The following is a 16,265-nucleotide window of genomic DNA, read 5'->3' as shown; positions in this document are numbered from 1 at the left end:
CCCGTCCGGGTGACTGCCTCGACTCGTCTATCTTCTTCTGCACCTTCTCCTCTCTCGTGTCTCCTCCCGATGGCGGTTTATCACCACAGGAAGGCAACACGCGTGGCTACGTGGCGCCACCGTGAAGTGGCGTCAGAGGGATCCTGATAGAGGACCAGCAACGCATCGTGTGTTGGTGCTTGAGGACGCAGTCGTACGTGGTATCATCCATCGCCATGGAGACGATTGGGTGATGAGGGAGGGAAGATGATGGCACGTTTAACAATGACGGATTTCCCACAGGATCCTAAAACATCCTCAGCCGCCGAGATAGCATGTCTATCCTTCACCGTGGTCGCGCTGGTCCAGCACTTTCGTTTTCACTTTCCTTTTCTTTGACGCCATCAGAAGACACTGCCCCAGGCTTGGGAGACGTGTATTTTTCCACCTTGCACACATAACTCATTCTCCACTTTGTATCTGGTGATGCTTACATATGATTTGTATTGTGATGCAGTCAAGTCCTGAAAAGCACAGAAATGGAGACTTACAATGACAGCTGGAAGGAAAAGTATTTTTATCATATGATATTTCTTATCGACTCATCACAGCTGGAATGAGATAACATCTCCTGATGAATTCTGACTGCTTTTTTCAAACTGATACAGATAACTTTGTGCTTCTCAAGACCGATATCAGGGCTCTACATTAAAAACAAAAATGACTTGCCCATGGGGAATCCTTAAGGTGAGAACTACTTGTCCGAACTTGCCCCATGTAAAATGAAAAGACTGCCATAATGATATCATATATCGATATATGCTGATAATTCATCAGATAATAGTACTGATGCATTGTATTTGGAGGATGTATGTTAACATGGCAAGCCATACTACCTTACACATCGTAGTCGTGATAAGCAGTGATATTTATAAGTTGTGCACCACAATGAAACATTATTGAATAGACACATTTGTGTACTACTAAAGTGTTTTTAATCCAGAAAAAAATGCTCAATGATCAAACAATAATTTGTGAAGCAAAGATGATAAAAATACACAGAGAAATGGAAGCGCTAGATTTTGTAGCTTGTGCAAAATCAGCACTTGGTATTGGATCTAATGGGTGGTGTTTCATTGTGACCACTTCAAATTGTCACAGCAATGTGATTCACTCACCTGTGCCATCGTTTGATTTGATGCCGCTAATAAAATACTTGTTTAGGAGGCACTGGTTCATCACTTTTTGGTGTTTTCCTTCACAAGTTGTTGAAGAATTAGACCATGTTGGCAGGGACGCCATGATAGATGTTTTCCTAGTCAAACCATCGCTGACTGGTTGATCGCGAACAAGAACGGGTGTGGGTAAAACGCAGACTGTGGATTACGGACCGCGGTCTAAATAAACGATTCTGATTGGTCCATTTCAAGATTTGCAAGGATTGGTTTGCAAATTACCACCGGAATTACGCAGTCCGTGTTTTACCAACACCCAACAAGAACCACTTGCCCGACGGGAATATCACTGATTGGATTTACTTGCCCGAATTTTGTTTTAACTTGCCCCGGGCCATCGGTACATCGTTATTGTCGAGCCCTGCCGATATGATGCCGATAACTGATCTTTCAAATTTGGATTGGACCAACTTTGCTTGTTGATTTGTCGTACTATAATCACCACTACCAGGAGAACCACAGCATAGAGGGGAGGGAGCCACCTGCTGTGGCCCAGCAAGGTGCACTGTATTCGGGCACACGATACGAGCACCCGATGTGACACCATGGAGGTCTTTGGCAAAGCTTTTGCACTTTTTGGCAGTATGGCATGCCAAAGTGCACTTGCCCGAATTTTGTTTTAACTTGCCCCGGGCCATCGGTACATCATTATTGTCGAGCCCTGCCGATATGATGCCGATAACTGATCTTTCAAATTTGGATTGGACCAACTTTGCTTGTTGATTTGTCATACTATAATCACCACTACCAGGAGAACCACAGCATAGAGGGGAGGGAGCCACCTGCTGTGGCCTAGCAAGGTGCACTGTATTCGGGCACACGCTACGAGCAGCAGGTGTGACAACATGGAGGTCTTTGGCAAAGCTTTTGCACTTTTTGGTAGTATGGCATGCCAAAGTGCACTTGCCTGAATTTTGTTTTAACTTGCCCCGGGCCATCGGTACATCGTTATTGTCGAGCCCTGCCGATATGATGCCGATAACTGATCTTTCAAATTTGGATTGGACCAACTTTGCTTGTTGATTTGTCATACTATAATCACCACTACCAGGAGAACCACAGCATAGAGGGGAGGGAGCCACCTGCTGTGGCCCAGCAAGGTGCACTGTATTCGGGCACACGCTATGAGCACCCGGTGTGACACCATGGAGGTCTTTGGCAAAAGACCTCCATGGATTGTGTGATTGAAAAGGTCCCCCTCAACCAACCCCCCCACCCCCACCCCCCACACAGCGTTTGTCACAACTAGCATGCAACATGTCTTCCTCGGAAAGTGAATGTTTGTTTACAAGTTGCGACTGGCATACGAGAAAAATGGAGTGCTCGATTTGCTCACCTGCACAGCGCAGGTAATCTGTCCTGTGTTTTTTTTACATTTTCATGATCAGTTATCTGAGCTACATTTGATGTTGTTCACAGCAGGTAGAGATGTTTTGGTATCGCTGCTCCATCACGTACATGTACGTACAGCACAACCTTGATTGTAAGACCTTGCAAAGGACTACTTCTATTCCTCTCCTTTCCCCGCTATAAAAAGTTCAGCTACACGCCGTGTTTAGAGTCCACGCGACCCCCTCGCCTCTTTGAAATGGAAAAGCAATAACACCCTGCTCTCCTGTCTTGTCTCCCCCGACAGCTTTTTGATGGGATCGAGTGCGAGTTTCCCATATTTTTCATCTTCATGATGATTGACGGTAAGCCTTCCTTCCATCCTTCCTTCCATCCTTCCTTCCGTCCTTCCTTCCATCCGCACCTCAAGCGCCTCCTTGGCCCGCCACAAGCCGCCTGCCAGCCAAATGACATTTTTCTATACGCCCCAATTTACACGACTTAGACGACTTGTGAATGGAGCGATATAAGTAGTAGTGGAAAATGTCAGCGAACGCAACATTTAATCCTCTGAATGTCGTTCTGTGGCTCATCCAATCACATTTACCGTATGTACAGACACATCAAAGCAATACAAATGGGGCTGATAAGCAAACAAATAAGGCGGAAATTGCAGTAAAATATCAAAACTATTATAAATTGGTTATTTATAGAAATATAAACCAAATATACCATAAGTATAAGTATATTTACCTAGGTAGACATTGTATTATTTTATTACACTCCAACTTACCCATATGCAATGTTTGCTTTTGTTGTGTTTATTTTATCTTTGTATTTAATTTAATTAAATTTTGCCTGTTAGCAAAACTGAATCAATCAATAAAACATTTTTAAACTCATTTAGCACAAAATGTACAAATGTAAACTTTTTGTACTTTTTGGTCATACTATTTGAGATGTCAAAATTGTCCAAAAGTGCTATTGACCACTCTGCTCGTCCAGTCCAGTGGGATACATGGAGGTGGTCTACCATCATGACATTCACACTAGCGTATCCACGTACACCAGGGGTGGGCAAACTACGGCCCGGGGGCCACATCCGGCCCGCCAAGTGTTTGAATACGGCCCGCCCAATCCTTCAAAAGTATTTAATTTAAACTCAACATACAACCTGGCATCATGGCCTGAGCCAACCTTTTGATGGTTGTATCAATTTCGTTGTTTGACATGGTCTGTTGTTTACAAAGTGCTCCTGAAAAAAGAGACACAAGCACATAATAATAATAAAAATTAAAATAATAATTATTATATTTATTATATTAATGCTAATTATTATATTAATTATATATAATGATATTGTTATATTTGCATATTTTACATAATAATAATATAATAATTATTATTTTAATTTTATTTTAATTATTATAATATTTTATTATCTTTAAAATATTTAAATATAAATATAAAATAATAAATAATAATAGCAGATTGCATGACAATTTTACAGATACAATAATACCAGGTGGACTGTTACGTGTAAAATATATAGTCTGCCCCCCGGAAATTGTGTTATATCAATGCGGCCCGCGAGTCAAAAAGTTTGCCCACCCCTGACGTACACGATTGCATCATTTCATCATGTGTGTTTGTTGCAGGTGTGTTCAGGGGCAACCAGGCTCAGGTGAAAGAGTACCAGGAGCTCCTTGAACCCATCATCTTCCAGTCTTTTGAGGGCAAGTCACACGTAACCTTCTGCACTGTCATGCAAGTGTAAGTTAGCGTTTGTCAGTTAGCATTTTAGCAGCAGCTGCTAAACAAAGAAGAAATCTCACCGCTGCGACGTCGTAGCTGAGTGACGATGTGTAGCGAAGCCTGAGCACGCCATTGTACGGTAGAACATCATTGAAAAGTCAGCATCAAGTAACTCGGCTGCCGTGGAGTAGTACGTTAAGAATGCAGATGGGGCTATTATTAGCATCGTGCGCTAACGTGTCAGTGCGTGCTGTCTGACTCCAGGCTACGCCGTCGTTCCCAAGTACTACTACGTGCCCGCGGACTTTGTGGAAGCGGAGCAAAGCAAGCACGGGAGCCAGAAGCGTTTCCCGAGCAACTCGGGACGCGACGGCAAGATCTTCCTGTGGGGCCAAGCCCTCTACAGCATCGCCAAGCTGCTAGGTGTGGTCCATACTGGACTTGAAATGTACGTCCGCACGCTCATCCTTGCGTCTGTCCTTCCCAGTGGACGAGCTGATCAGCCCCAAAGACATCGACCCCATCCATCGCTACGTCCCCCGCCAGGACCAACGCAACGTCAGCATGAGATATTCCAACCAGGTCAGCCTTCTTCATGGTAGCCAGGATGCAACACGAGAAGATAAACACAAATCATACCAAAATAAAATTGCCTCGTTTATTGTGCTTAATTGGTTCCCGACCCGACTGAGATAAGCGAATCTCTGCAAAATAGGATCAAATACGGATTTGAACATATCCATCGTCACCTTTACGCTCCTATTACCAAACATTATAAGAGAAAGTAAGACATAAAATAGACTCACATGTTTACATTACTTCCAATTTGTGTACAGTACTCATTCATGTAACATTACTGACACCTAGTGGCCAGTGTGCAGTACTACATATCATCTTTGACTTTGTCTTATGCCTTGTGTTTGGATTCTTCTTGTGTACTTGAAAATGCTTAAACGAGGCCAACAATATATGAAGTAATTTATTGTAAATGAAGGATGGCCTTATTTTACCACAATTTATTTCTTAACTCGTATACAATCGTCATTCGCTGGACCAGGTTTTTTCAAAAACTAATTAATGATGGGGGGCGGCACGGTGGTCTAGGGGTTAGCGCGCAGACCTCACAGCTAGGAGACCAGGGTTCAATCCCACCCTCGGGCATCTCTGTGTGGAGTTTGCATGTTCTCCCCGTGCATGCGTGGGTTTTCTCCGGGTAAAACCGGAGATTCCAAACATTCCCACATTCCAAAAACATGCTAGGTTAATTGGCGACTCCAAATTGTCCATAGGTATGAATGTGAGTGTGAATGGTTGTTTGTCTATATGTGCCTTGTGATTGGCTGGCGACCAGTCCAGGGTGTACCCCGCCTCACGCCCGAAGACAGCTGGGATAGGCTCCAGCACCCCCGCGACCCTCGTGAGGAAAAGCGGTAGAAAATGAATGAATGAATAATTAATGATGGTTTCATATTAGTCCAAAAATATTAAAAGACAAATAATATTTGATATTGTGGTTGCCAGACATCAGTAATGCTTTTAGATGAAATGACGTTTGCCGACATGCCACGGCTGAGATTGAGCGGGAAAAAAGGTTCTCCTCTCATTCTGTGTGGAAGTGGTAAATTCCGTGAGTGGCGGTCGTGTCGTTTGTCCCTGCAGCGTGATGTGATGTAAGAATCAGAGTGTAAAAGTGACTATACGCGCGTTATTTCATACTCGACTTATAAACTGTTCTGGTTATTAATATACCGAATCCTACTTGGCAGAAATTCACTTATCACTGCAGGGTCTGGACCCAATTATCCGTGATAAACTTTAATCCCATGTTATATTGGCATGCACTGAAAATATCCTGATTTTCCTAACACGTCTCCGACTGTATGTTGTACACGGATGGCAGGTGCCATCTTTATAAATTCCCAGACAATTCCTTTTGATTTTCCTTTCCACCTGAAAGCTCTCAGCACTTTTGTCTGGTCTCCGTGATGACGTGAGTGCTGTGCTGCAAACGAGCAGTTTGAGCTCGTCTCCACGCCGCCCTCCGCCAGGGGAAATTAGGAGCGTTTGTTTATTCATGTGCGGAGCCGAGAGCGCCTCGCAGGGGTCCAACGGCCTCACGCATTTTGAGTAAGAAAAGACGGTAGAAGTGGCCTGGGTTCGGTCCGCAAGGCGGGTGAGGCGAGCCTTCGAGTGCAGCCTGATGGTGCTCCACTTAGCTCCACCTCTGCATGCGTACTCTCCCCCATGCACGTGTACACGGAACGGAACATTATTGCTGACTCTGCGCTATTTTTTTTTACTTGGGGTCAACGCATTAGCGCGACCCTTTAATATTAATATTAACTCAGAAATCTGCGATAACATGGCTGTTAGCCTTTTATGTGCCTCTGCATGCGCTTTAAAATGTTGTGACTCAGCTTTCGCTGTGCCATGCCTGCCACTGAGCTCATCAGTTGTAGCAATGCTAGCTTAGCAGTTGGCTGCGTTAGCTATTACAACGTTGGTTCTGCTGCTGCACGACCATGTGGTCAGATGGAGCTATTTTTTTCCCAATTTCTCATGCACTCCAAATCATTATTAAAGCAGGTTGATAATAAAAACAAAAAATCATGCTTATTATTAAATTTTTAAAAAATATAAAAATTTAAGAAATTTGCAATAAAATTTTGTAAAAAGTATAAATATTTAATAAATTAAATATAAATACATATAAATAAAAATATAAATAAATAAATATATTTTGAAATTAAGGTAATTATCAAATATGAACATTAATTATTGTCATGAATATAATTTTCTCAATTGAATAAAAAAAAATAGCCAATCATTAGAATACATTTATAATATAAATAATAAATAATAATATAAATATTCTATGTGATGGCGTAGCACACGTGGCCTTAATGTGCATCCTGTAGGTAGGACCCATGCATGACCTTTGCATTATTCAGTGGGAAGTCCAGCATTTTATATTTCTGTTTTTTTTTTTTTTTGCTTACGTCTTCCCACATTCAGGTGTTATTCGTTCAGTTGGCCAGTGGGGGCGCTCATGCAATATTAATGTGCACTACACTACGTTTTTTTAAAGCACTTTAGTGAAACGTATTTTGCACTAATATTGTTTTGCAAAGCTTGATCCTCCTGTGGCCGACAAGGGTCAGCGTTAAATTCCTCCGCATGATGAAGCAACGCCGCCGCCGCCGCCGCTGCCGACGCCTCCTCACTTACTCACTCCCTCTTTCTCTCCATCTGTCGCTTTGAATTTTCTCCTTTTATTCATTTTTTGGATGAGCTTTTCCCTCCCACGCAGACGCCCACGCGCATGTACGACTAAAAACAATCCTAGACGCTACGAATACGAATACAGCGTAGCGTAAGACCCAACCGCAGTGGAGGTTCATGGAAAGGCGGCGTGCTGGTCATCCACTTGGCAGGGACTGACACTTATTGGGCGAGGCTGAAGCAGGATGCGTGTGTGTGGGGGGGGGGGGGGTCCATGTGATGAGCATAATTATGACTTGGAGGTTTATTGGGGTTTTACGTATTTTATTCATTTTCGTTGTCCACCACAAACCGTGTGGCTGTATTGTTACGTAAGACCCTGAATGCATCGTCATCAATGGAGTAGAGCGTGAGATGAGGAGGACGGGGGCGGGCAATGCGTTCCGGTCCATTTAGCTGAAGGGGGTGGGGGGGGGGGGGCGTGGATGTGCGATCGCAAGCGACACCGGCATCATCGTTTATCCTCGCCGTCCTGCTGAGACGGCTTGGGCGGCCATGTTGAAGCCATCCATGACGGCAGATGGTAAACGGCATGTAAAGGACACGTGTGATGCGTGTTGGGCCGCCTCCTTTTTCTATTTCAAGCCACATAAATGGCGTTTAGAAAATAAATAAGGCAGCTGTGATCTCGACAGTGACGCAGGACGAGGTCCTGGAGCAGAACATTGGCTCACAACGTTCCGGCGTGATGGCGCTATGATCATAACGACACAGTGGTGATGGCGATAGCGTGTCCTGTTGGGAGGTCCGCTTTTAAAGTGACGGGATCAGAGAAATACCAGGAATGCCAAATGGAAAAATGGATGCTGCCACCAGTTAATGATGTTTTGTTATGTTACATAAAGCTAGCCTATGTTGTGTTATGCTAGGTTATAGTATGCCAGGCTATATTACGACAAATTCCGTTACATTACCTCGCATTATGTGACCTTACGTTAGGTTACGTTTATGTTATGCTACCCTGCGCTACGCGAGGCTAGGCTAGGCTAGGCTAGGCTATTCTACATTCTGTTAATCATTGCATCTGAATCAATCCTATCTTTTCTCACTTAAACCGTCAGAGAGTATTCCTAGAACTACGAAACTACGTACTAATACTTATATACTTAATAGTTGTAATACTGTCCGTACTAATACTTATACTATACTTAATAGTTGTAATACTGTCCGTACTAATACTTATACTATACTTAATAGTTGTAATACGGTCCGTACTAATACTTATTTACTTAATAGTTGTAATACTGTCCCTACTAATACTTATATACTTAATAGTTGTAATACTGTCCGTACTAATACTTATATACTTAATAGTTCTAATACCGTCCGTACTAATGCTTATATACTTAATAGTTGTAATACCGTCCGTACTAATACTTATATACTTAATAGTTCCAATACTGTTCGTACTAATACTTATATACTTAATAGTTGTAATACTGTCTCTACTAATACTTATATACTTAATAGTTGTAATACTGTCTCTACTAATACTTATATACTTAATAGTTGTAATACTGTCTCTACTAATACTTATATACTTAATAGTTGTAATACTGTCTCTACTAATACTTATATACTTAATAGTTGTAATACTGTCTCTACTAATACTTATATACTTAATAGTTGTAATACTGTCTCTACTAATACTTATATACTTAATAGTTGTAATACTGTCTCTACTAATACTTATATACTTAATAGTTGTAATACTGTCTCTACTAATACTTATATACTTAATAGTTGTAATACTGTTCGTTCTAATACTTATATACTTAATAGTTGTAATACTGTCCGTACTAATACTTATATACTTAATAGTTGTAATACTGTCCGTACTAATTCTTGTATACTTAATAGTTGTAATACTGTCCGTACTAATACTTATACTATACTTAATAGTTGTAATACGGTCCGTACTAATACTTATACTATACTTAATAGTTGTAATACGGTCCGTACTAATACTTATACTATACTTAATAGTTGAAATACTGTCCGTACTAATACTTATATACTTAATAGTTGTAATACTGTTTGTACTAATACTTACATACTTAATAGTTGTAATACTGTCCGTACTAATACTTACATACTTAATAGTTCCAATACTGTTCGTACTAATACTTATATACTTAATAGTTGTAATACCGTCCGTACTAATACTTATATACTTAATAGTTGTAATACCGTCCGTACTAATACTTATATACTTAATAGTTGTAATACTGTCTGTACTAATACTTATATACTTAATAGTTGTAATACTGTCTGTACTAATACTTATATACTTAATAGTTGTAATACTGTCCGTACTAATACTTATATACTTAATAGTTGTAATACTGTCTGTACTAATACTTGTATACTTAATAGCTGTAATACTGTCCGTACTAATACTTGTATACTTAATAGTTGTAATACTGTCCGTACTGTACGCCCCCCCCCCCCCCCCATGCAACACTGACATGTTGGCACGTCTTAGCAACATGTTGAGGGGGAAAACAAGCATGATACAATATGTAGTGTCTTATTTATTTATGACTTATGTACATATTTTCTCTGTCGTCTCGCCCCCCCCCCCCCCCCCCCACCCACACACACACGAGTGAAAAGAGCACTGAGTGTGTAGTTTGCCAAGTAGCAGTGAGTAAATGTGACATCCAGTCATCTGTGACAGTAAACGCCTCAGGGACATCTTCACCTGTGAGGACACCGTGTGTGCATTAACACATGACATGTACTTGAACGCAGCGTGTCGTTTGGCGTCCACGCTGCATTTGTCTCTCTGTATATGGATCTGTGTGTGTGTGTGTGTGTGTGTGCGGCATCGTCATGGTTACAGCCCAAACATCTCAGCGGGTCGAAAGAAAAACGATCTGCCGTGATGCATGTGGCCCAAACACCTCCACGGGGGCTGAGAGAGGGGAGCTAGCGTATTGAAATTCTCAATGAGCCGCAGCTCCCCAGTGCCGGCGGCACTCGTGGACACCGTGGAGACGAGTATCTCGCTGCTGCTGACTCGCATTGCCGGCTATTTCGCTGATCCCGGCATCTCCTCGAGGACAATTGGCGTGTTTTGTATCATCCTCCCCCCACGTCTGATGTTTTCTCAGGGGTGGGGGGACAATATTTTAATATCAATCGCATCCTCACCCGACTTCATTCCCACCAAACGACCTTACGCGAACATCCGCCCTTAAAAACCCACACCTTTGGTTGTCCCTGGCCGAGGGGTGCAATTTTTTTATTTTCTCTGCCCCCCCCCCCCCCCCATATCTCCAGCCCCCGCCGCTGACGCGAACCCTCTGACACGTTCAAATGCCCTCATCATAATACGGATCTCTGCATGGTACGGAGCTGTGAGTTATCTGAGTGGGTGTAGGTGCATGAAAGGAAGGGATTATATTTCATTTCACAAGGGGGGGTGGGGCATAGGTGGGGAGGGGGGGGGGGGGTGTAACAATCTTCCCGCTTCCTCTTCAACTTTCTGAAAGTCTTTGGAATGTTTCATTCCTTTTGTGATGCGACGCTCGCTTCAGGCCCCGCAGCACACTGGGGGGGGCGGGGGGGGGGGGGGGGGGGGGCGACCTTGAAACAGATCTTGTTCGGTGCCACCTACCCCCCCCCCTTTTCCATCTCCAACTTTCGTTTGGATGTTTAAATTAATGGATGTCTCACTCGGGGAGAAACGGCAGCGTCAGGCGACAAGATTGTCTCTTGTCTGGAACAACCTGAGTGGCTCGTTTCTGTCCGTTTGCTCATCCACTGAACCCAGGACCAGATCGGACCAGACCAGACCAGACTGGACCAGACCAGACGGAGAGATAGCTCTCAACAAAAATGACATTTTAGGGAAATCACACGCACACAATTAATTCCAAATGTGAAAAGTGGAAATAGTTGATGGTGTTTCTCCTCGCTTTTTAGTCGGAAACTGATATTTTCCTGAAACTTACCAACGTTTCCCTGCTGGTTACTAGACAACGGGAAAAGATAGAAACAAACTATTTTTTCCTGATGAAAGGCGGGAGTCTAATCTCTCCTTTGTTAGCTTCCATGTTTTATATAACCGTAGAACACGATATTCTGTGTCCTTGAAAGATCAGCCCAAAGGTCGGCGCTAAAGGGGTTGAATGAGCTAAGTAGCGCTCTGCTTGTTCACATTTTGGTTTGGTTTTTCAGTTCGATAATATTATCCATCTAAATGCCCTTACATGCCTGATTTGCTCTGCCAGGGAAAAAGTGTAAACTTCACCTTCCTGTTCTGTGGAGTAGAATTTGGCTGATGTGTTTTTGTTATGCAATTTTTTTTATATAAATAGAAAAGAAGAAAAAAGAAAAGTGCGGGGACAAAAGGGGGACGATACAAAGAGAGACAAAAACAACAATTGCAACAACAACAGAACAAGAGAAACAAACAGGACTCCATCATCAAATGCCAAGGATGCCTGGAAAGGGTCCCAATGGAGAGGACCAAGTATCAGCATCATCAGCATCGTCAGTATCGTCAGTATCGTCAGAATCGTCAGTATCGTCAGTATCGTCAGCATTGTCAGCATTGTCAGCATTGTCAGCATCGTCAGAATCGTCAGCATCGTCAGTATCATCAGCATCGTCTGTATCGTCAGTATCGTCAGCATCGTCAGAATCGTCAGTATCGTCAGCATCGTCAGTATCATCAGCATCGTCAGTATCGTCAGCATCGTCAGCATTGTCAGAATCATCAGTATCGTCAGAATCGTCAGCATCGTCAGCATCGTCAGCATTGTCAGCATCGTCAGCATCGTCAGTATCGTCAGTATCGTCAGAATCGTCAGTATCGTCAGTATCGTCAGCATCGTCAGCATTGTCAGAATCATCAGTATCGTCAGAATCGTCAGCATCGTCTGTATCGTCAGTATCGTCAGCATCGTCAGAATCGTCAGTATCGTCAGCATCGTCAGTATCGTCAGCATCGTCAGCATCGTCAGTATCGTCAGCATCGTCTGTACCGTCAGTATCGTCAGAATCGTCAGTATCGTCAGTATCGTCAGTATCATCAGCATCGTCAGCATCGTCAGCATTGTCAGCATTGTCAGCATCGTCAGAATCGTCAGCATCGTCAGAATCGTCAGCATCGTCAGAATCGTCAGCATCGTCAGTATCATCAGCATCGTCTGTATCGTCAGTATCGTCAGCATCGTCAGAGTCGTCAGTATCGTCAGCATCGTCAGTATCATCAGCATCGTCAGTATCGTCAGCATCGTCAGCATTGTCAGAATCATCAGTATCGTCAGAATCGTCAGCATCGTCTGTATCGTCAGTATCGTCAGCATCGTCAGAATCGTCGGTATCGTCAGCATCGTCGGTATCATCAGCATCGTCAGCATTGTCAGCATCGTCAGTATTGTCAGAATCATCAGTATCGTCAGTATCGTCAGCATCGTCAGCATTGTCAGAATCATCAGAATCGTCAGTATCGTCAGCATCGTCAGCATCGTCAGTATCGTCAGCATCGTCTGTATCGTCAGTATCGTCAGTATCGTCAGCATCGTCAGTATCATCAGCATCGTCAGCATTGTCAGTATTGTCAGCATCGTCAGAATCGTCAGCATCGTCAGAATCGTCAGCATCGTCAGTATCATCAGCATCGTCTGTATCGTCAGTATCGTCAGCATCGTCAGCATCGTCAGTATTGTCAGAATCATCAGCATTGTCAGTATCGTCAGCATTGTCAGTATCGTCAGTATCGTCAGCATCGTCAGTATCGTCAGCATCGTCAGTATCGTCAGCATCGTCAGCATTGTCAGAATCATCAGTATCGTCAGAATCGTCAGCATCGTCAGCATCGTCAGCATCGTCTGTATCGTCAGAATCGTCAGTATCGTCAGCATCGTCAGCATCCTCAGCATTGTCAGCATCGTCAGTATTGTCAGAATCATCAGTATCGTCAGCATCGTCAGCATCGTCAGAATCATCAGTATCGTCAGAATCGTCAGCATCGTCAGTATCGTCAGCATCGTCTGTATCGTCAGTATCGTCAGAATCGTCAGTATCGTCAGCATCGTCAGTATCGTCAGCATCGTCTGTATCGTCAGTATCGTCAGCATCGTCAGCATCGTCAGTATTGTCAGAATCATCAGCATCGTCAGCATCGTCAGCATCGTCAGTATCATCAGCATCGTCTGTATCGTCAGTATCGTCAGAATCGTCAGCATCGTCAGTATCATCAGCATCGTCAGTATCATCAGCATCATCAGCATCGTCAGTATCGTCAGTATCGTCAGCATTGTCAGCATTGTCAGCATCGTCAGTATTGTCAGCATCGTCAGTATTGTCAGAATCATCAGTATCGTCAGTATCATCAGAATCGTCTGTATCGTCAGTATCGTCAGCATCGTCAGTATCGTCAGTATCATCAGCATCGTCAGCATTGTCAGTATCGTCAGTATCATCAGCATCATCAGTATCATCAGTATCATCAGCCACAATGATATCACTGAAATGAACCGTATCAGTGGTCATGCTAGTCATGAAGACATGAACCCTGACAGGAAACAGAATGACAGGGACGCACAATCGTAGTAACTCCATCCCCTGACTGCGACGACAGCGTACCACTAGCATCACGACATCGTGTATAAGTTGCTGCGTTGTACTAACAAGTACTTACGTACTGTCAGCGTGTATGTACTTGTTGACGCTTAAATAAAAACCACCGTAGCGGCTTCCTTCGCCAAACGAGCGGCACGCATCATTAACGCCGCCATGATCTCCTTCTTGCATCGTGAGCGTCCTCGCTACTTGGCTTTGATGGTTTTGGATGTCGCTCTCGGGGCTCAGGTGCGTCCCACGCCGGCAGCTTAGGCTCGGCTCACGCCAAATTGCTGCTTAACAGATTTACTTCTCGCCACCCGGCAGACGCCTGATTGGTGGCTGGCCCTCGCCACGCCGAGACAAAGGAGAGAGGGAATTGGTCTTTCCTTTCTTTTCCCGGAGGACGGACGCAAAGAAAATAGGGAAGGACAGAAAGATTAAGGCTCAAATGAAGAATGGCGAGGGTGGGGCGGAGGTACCATCATAAAGGAAGGGAGGGGTAAGAAGGGAAGAATAAAGGTAGAAGTGCAGAGAAGACCAGATAATTAGGACAAAATCCAAGTGAGGAGGGGAAGAAAAGACAAGGGCGGATAGAAGTCGAGAGCCAGAAAACTTCTCTCAGGAGCTAAAATGTAACATTCCTAACATTCCTATTGAAGGCTGTTTCACCATCTCCAGTCGATGTGCTCAGAACTTTTTTTTAGAGCATCTTATGAAGTAGCAGTACCACTGTTGTCATTTGTTCCAAAAGCCCCCCCGAGGGACTGTCCAACACATGACGTTGGTGTCCCGCTGCATTATTTCTGAATGAGCCGTCTTTCGTTTGGTCTTCCTGCTGTAAACGCTTGTGTTGAGTCGTACAGCTCATCTCACTTTGCCGACCGCGTCATCCGTGTCTTTGCCTCTTTGCAGTCTAGGCTGCTGTAATGTAACACCCCAACATCTTCAGAATCGTCAGCATTGTCAGTATCGTCAGAATCGTCAGTATCGTCAGTATCATCAGCATTGTCAGTATCGTCAGTATCGTCAGAATCATCAGTATCGTCAGAATCATCAGTATCGTCAGCATCATCAGTATCGTCAGAATCGTCAGTATCGTCAGAATCGTCAGAATCGTCAGCATTGTCAGCATCGTCAGAATCATCAGTATCGTCAGCATCATCAGTATCGTCAGCATCGTCAGTATCGTCAGTATCGTCAGTATCGTCAGCATTGTCAGCATCGTCAGAATCATCAGTATCGTCAGTATCGTCAGCATCGTCAGTATCGTCAGCATCGTCAGTATCGTCAGAATCGTCAGCATCGTCAGCATCGTCAGAATCGTCAGAATCATCAGTATCGTCAGCATCATCAGTATCGTCAGAATCGTCAGTATCGTCAGCATCGTCAGAATCATCAGTATTGTCAGCATCATCAGTATCGTCAGCATCGTCAGTATCATCAGCATCGTCAGCATCGTCAGTATCGTCAGTATCGTCAGCATTGTCAGCATCGTCAGTATCGTCAGAATCATCAGTATCGTCAGCATCATCAGTATCGTCAGCATCGTCAGTATCACCAGCATCGTCAGCATCGTCAGAATTGTCAGTATCGTCAGAATCGTCAGTATCGTCAGTATCGTCAGTATCGTCAGAATCGTCAGAATCGTCAGTATCATCAGTATCGTCAATGAGCCGTCTTTCGTTTGGTCTTCCTGCTGTAAACGCTTGTGTGGAGTCGTACAGCTCATCTCACTTTGCCGACCGCGTCACGTGTTTTCGTCATCCGTGTCTTTGCCTCTTTGCAGTCTAGGCTGCTGTAATGTAACACCCCCCCCCCCCCCCCCCACAGCCCCCAGCCATCAGAAACACCATTCCTGCATGCATGATGGAATGCTTCCATGATGGAAGGAGCAACCTAAGGAGGATTGTGTGCTCCATTGTGGAGGCCAAGTGACAACGTGAACGGGAAGCCTGTTACCAAGCGATAGCAGCCGGTAGTGCCCGTGGAAGGGGATTATGGAGCCTGGATTGGTTATGTGTTGGTGCATTCAGGTGCTCATGGAACCTCCGACTTTCCCAGATGGCATGGGAACCTCTGCTTTGGCCCCGAGTGCCTCACTGTTGC

General features: G+C 43.9%; 1 protein-coding gene across 7 annotated transcripts in view; it reads left to right on the top strand.

Annotated features, from left to right (window-relative positions):
- Nucleotides 1–16,265, top strand: part of phkb (phosphorylase kinase, beta) — a 71,279-nt gene that overhangs the window by 30,470 nt on the left and 24,544 nt on the right. For all 7 annotated transcript variants that reach the window (XM_058088777.1, XM_058088774.1, XM_058088773.1 and 4 more), the window contains 4 exons: nucleotides 2,851–2,908; nucleotides 4,202–4,279; nucleotides 4,563–4,721; nucleotides 4,786–4,880. In XM_058088777.1, the coding sequence (XP_057944760.1) occupies nucleotides 2,851–2,908; nucleotides 4,202–4,279; nucleotides 4,563–4,721; nucleotides 4,786–4,880 (390 nt within the window). The remainder of the gene's footprint in view (nucleotides 1–2,850; nucleotides 2,909–4,201; nucleotides 4,280–4,562; nucleotides 4,722–4,785; nucleotides 4,881–16,265) is intronic.

The sequence above is a fragment of the Doryrhamphus excisus genome, chromosome 12 (assembly GCF_030265055.1).
Source record: "Doryrhamphus excisus isolate RoL2022-K1 chromosome 12, RoL_Dexc_1.0, whole genome shotgun sequence".
Classification (NCBI taxonomy): Eukaryota; Metazoa; Chordata; class Actinopteri; order Syngnathiformes; family Syngnathidae; genus Doryrhamphus; species Doryrhamphus excisus.
The sequence above is the reverse complement of the archived record's forward strand: the minus strand, read 5'-3'. Positions and strand labels throughout refer to the sequence as shown.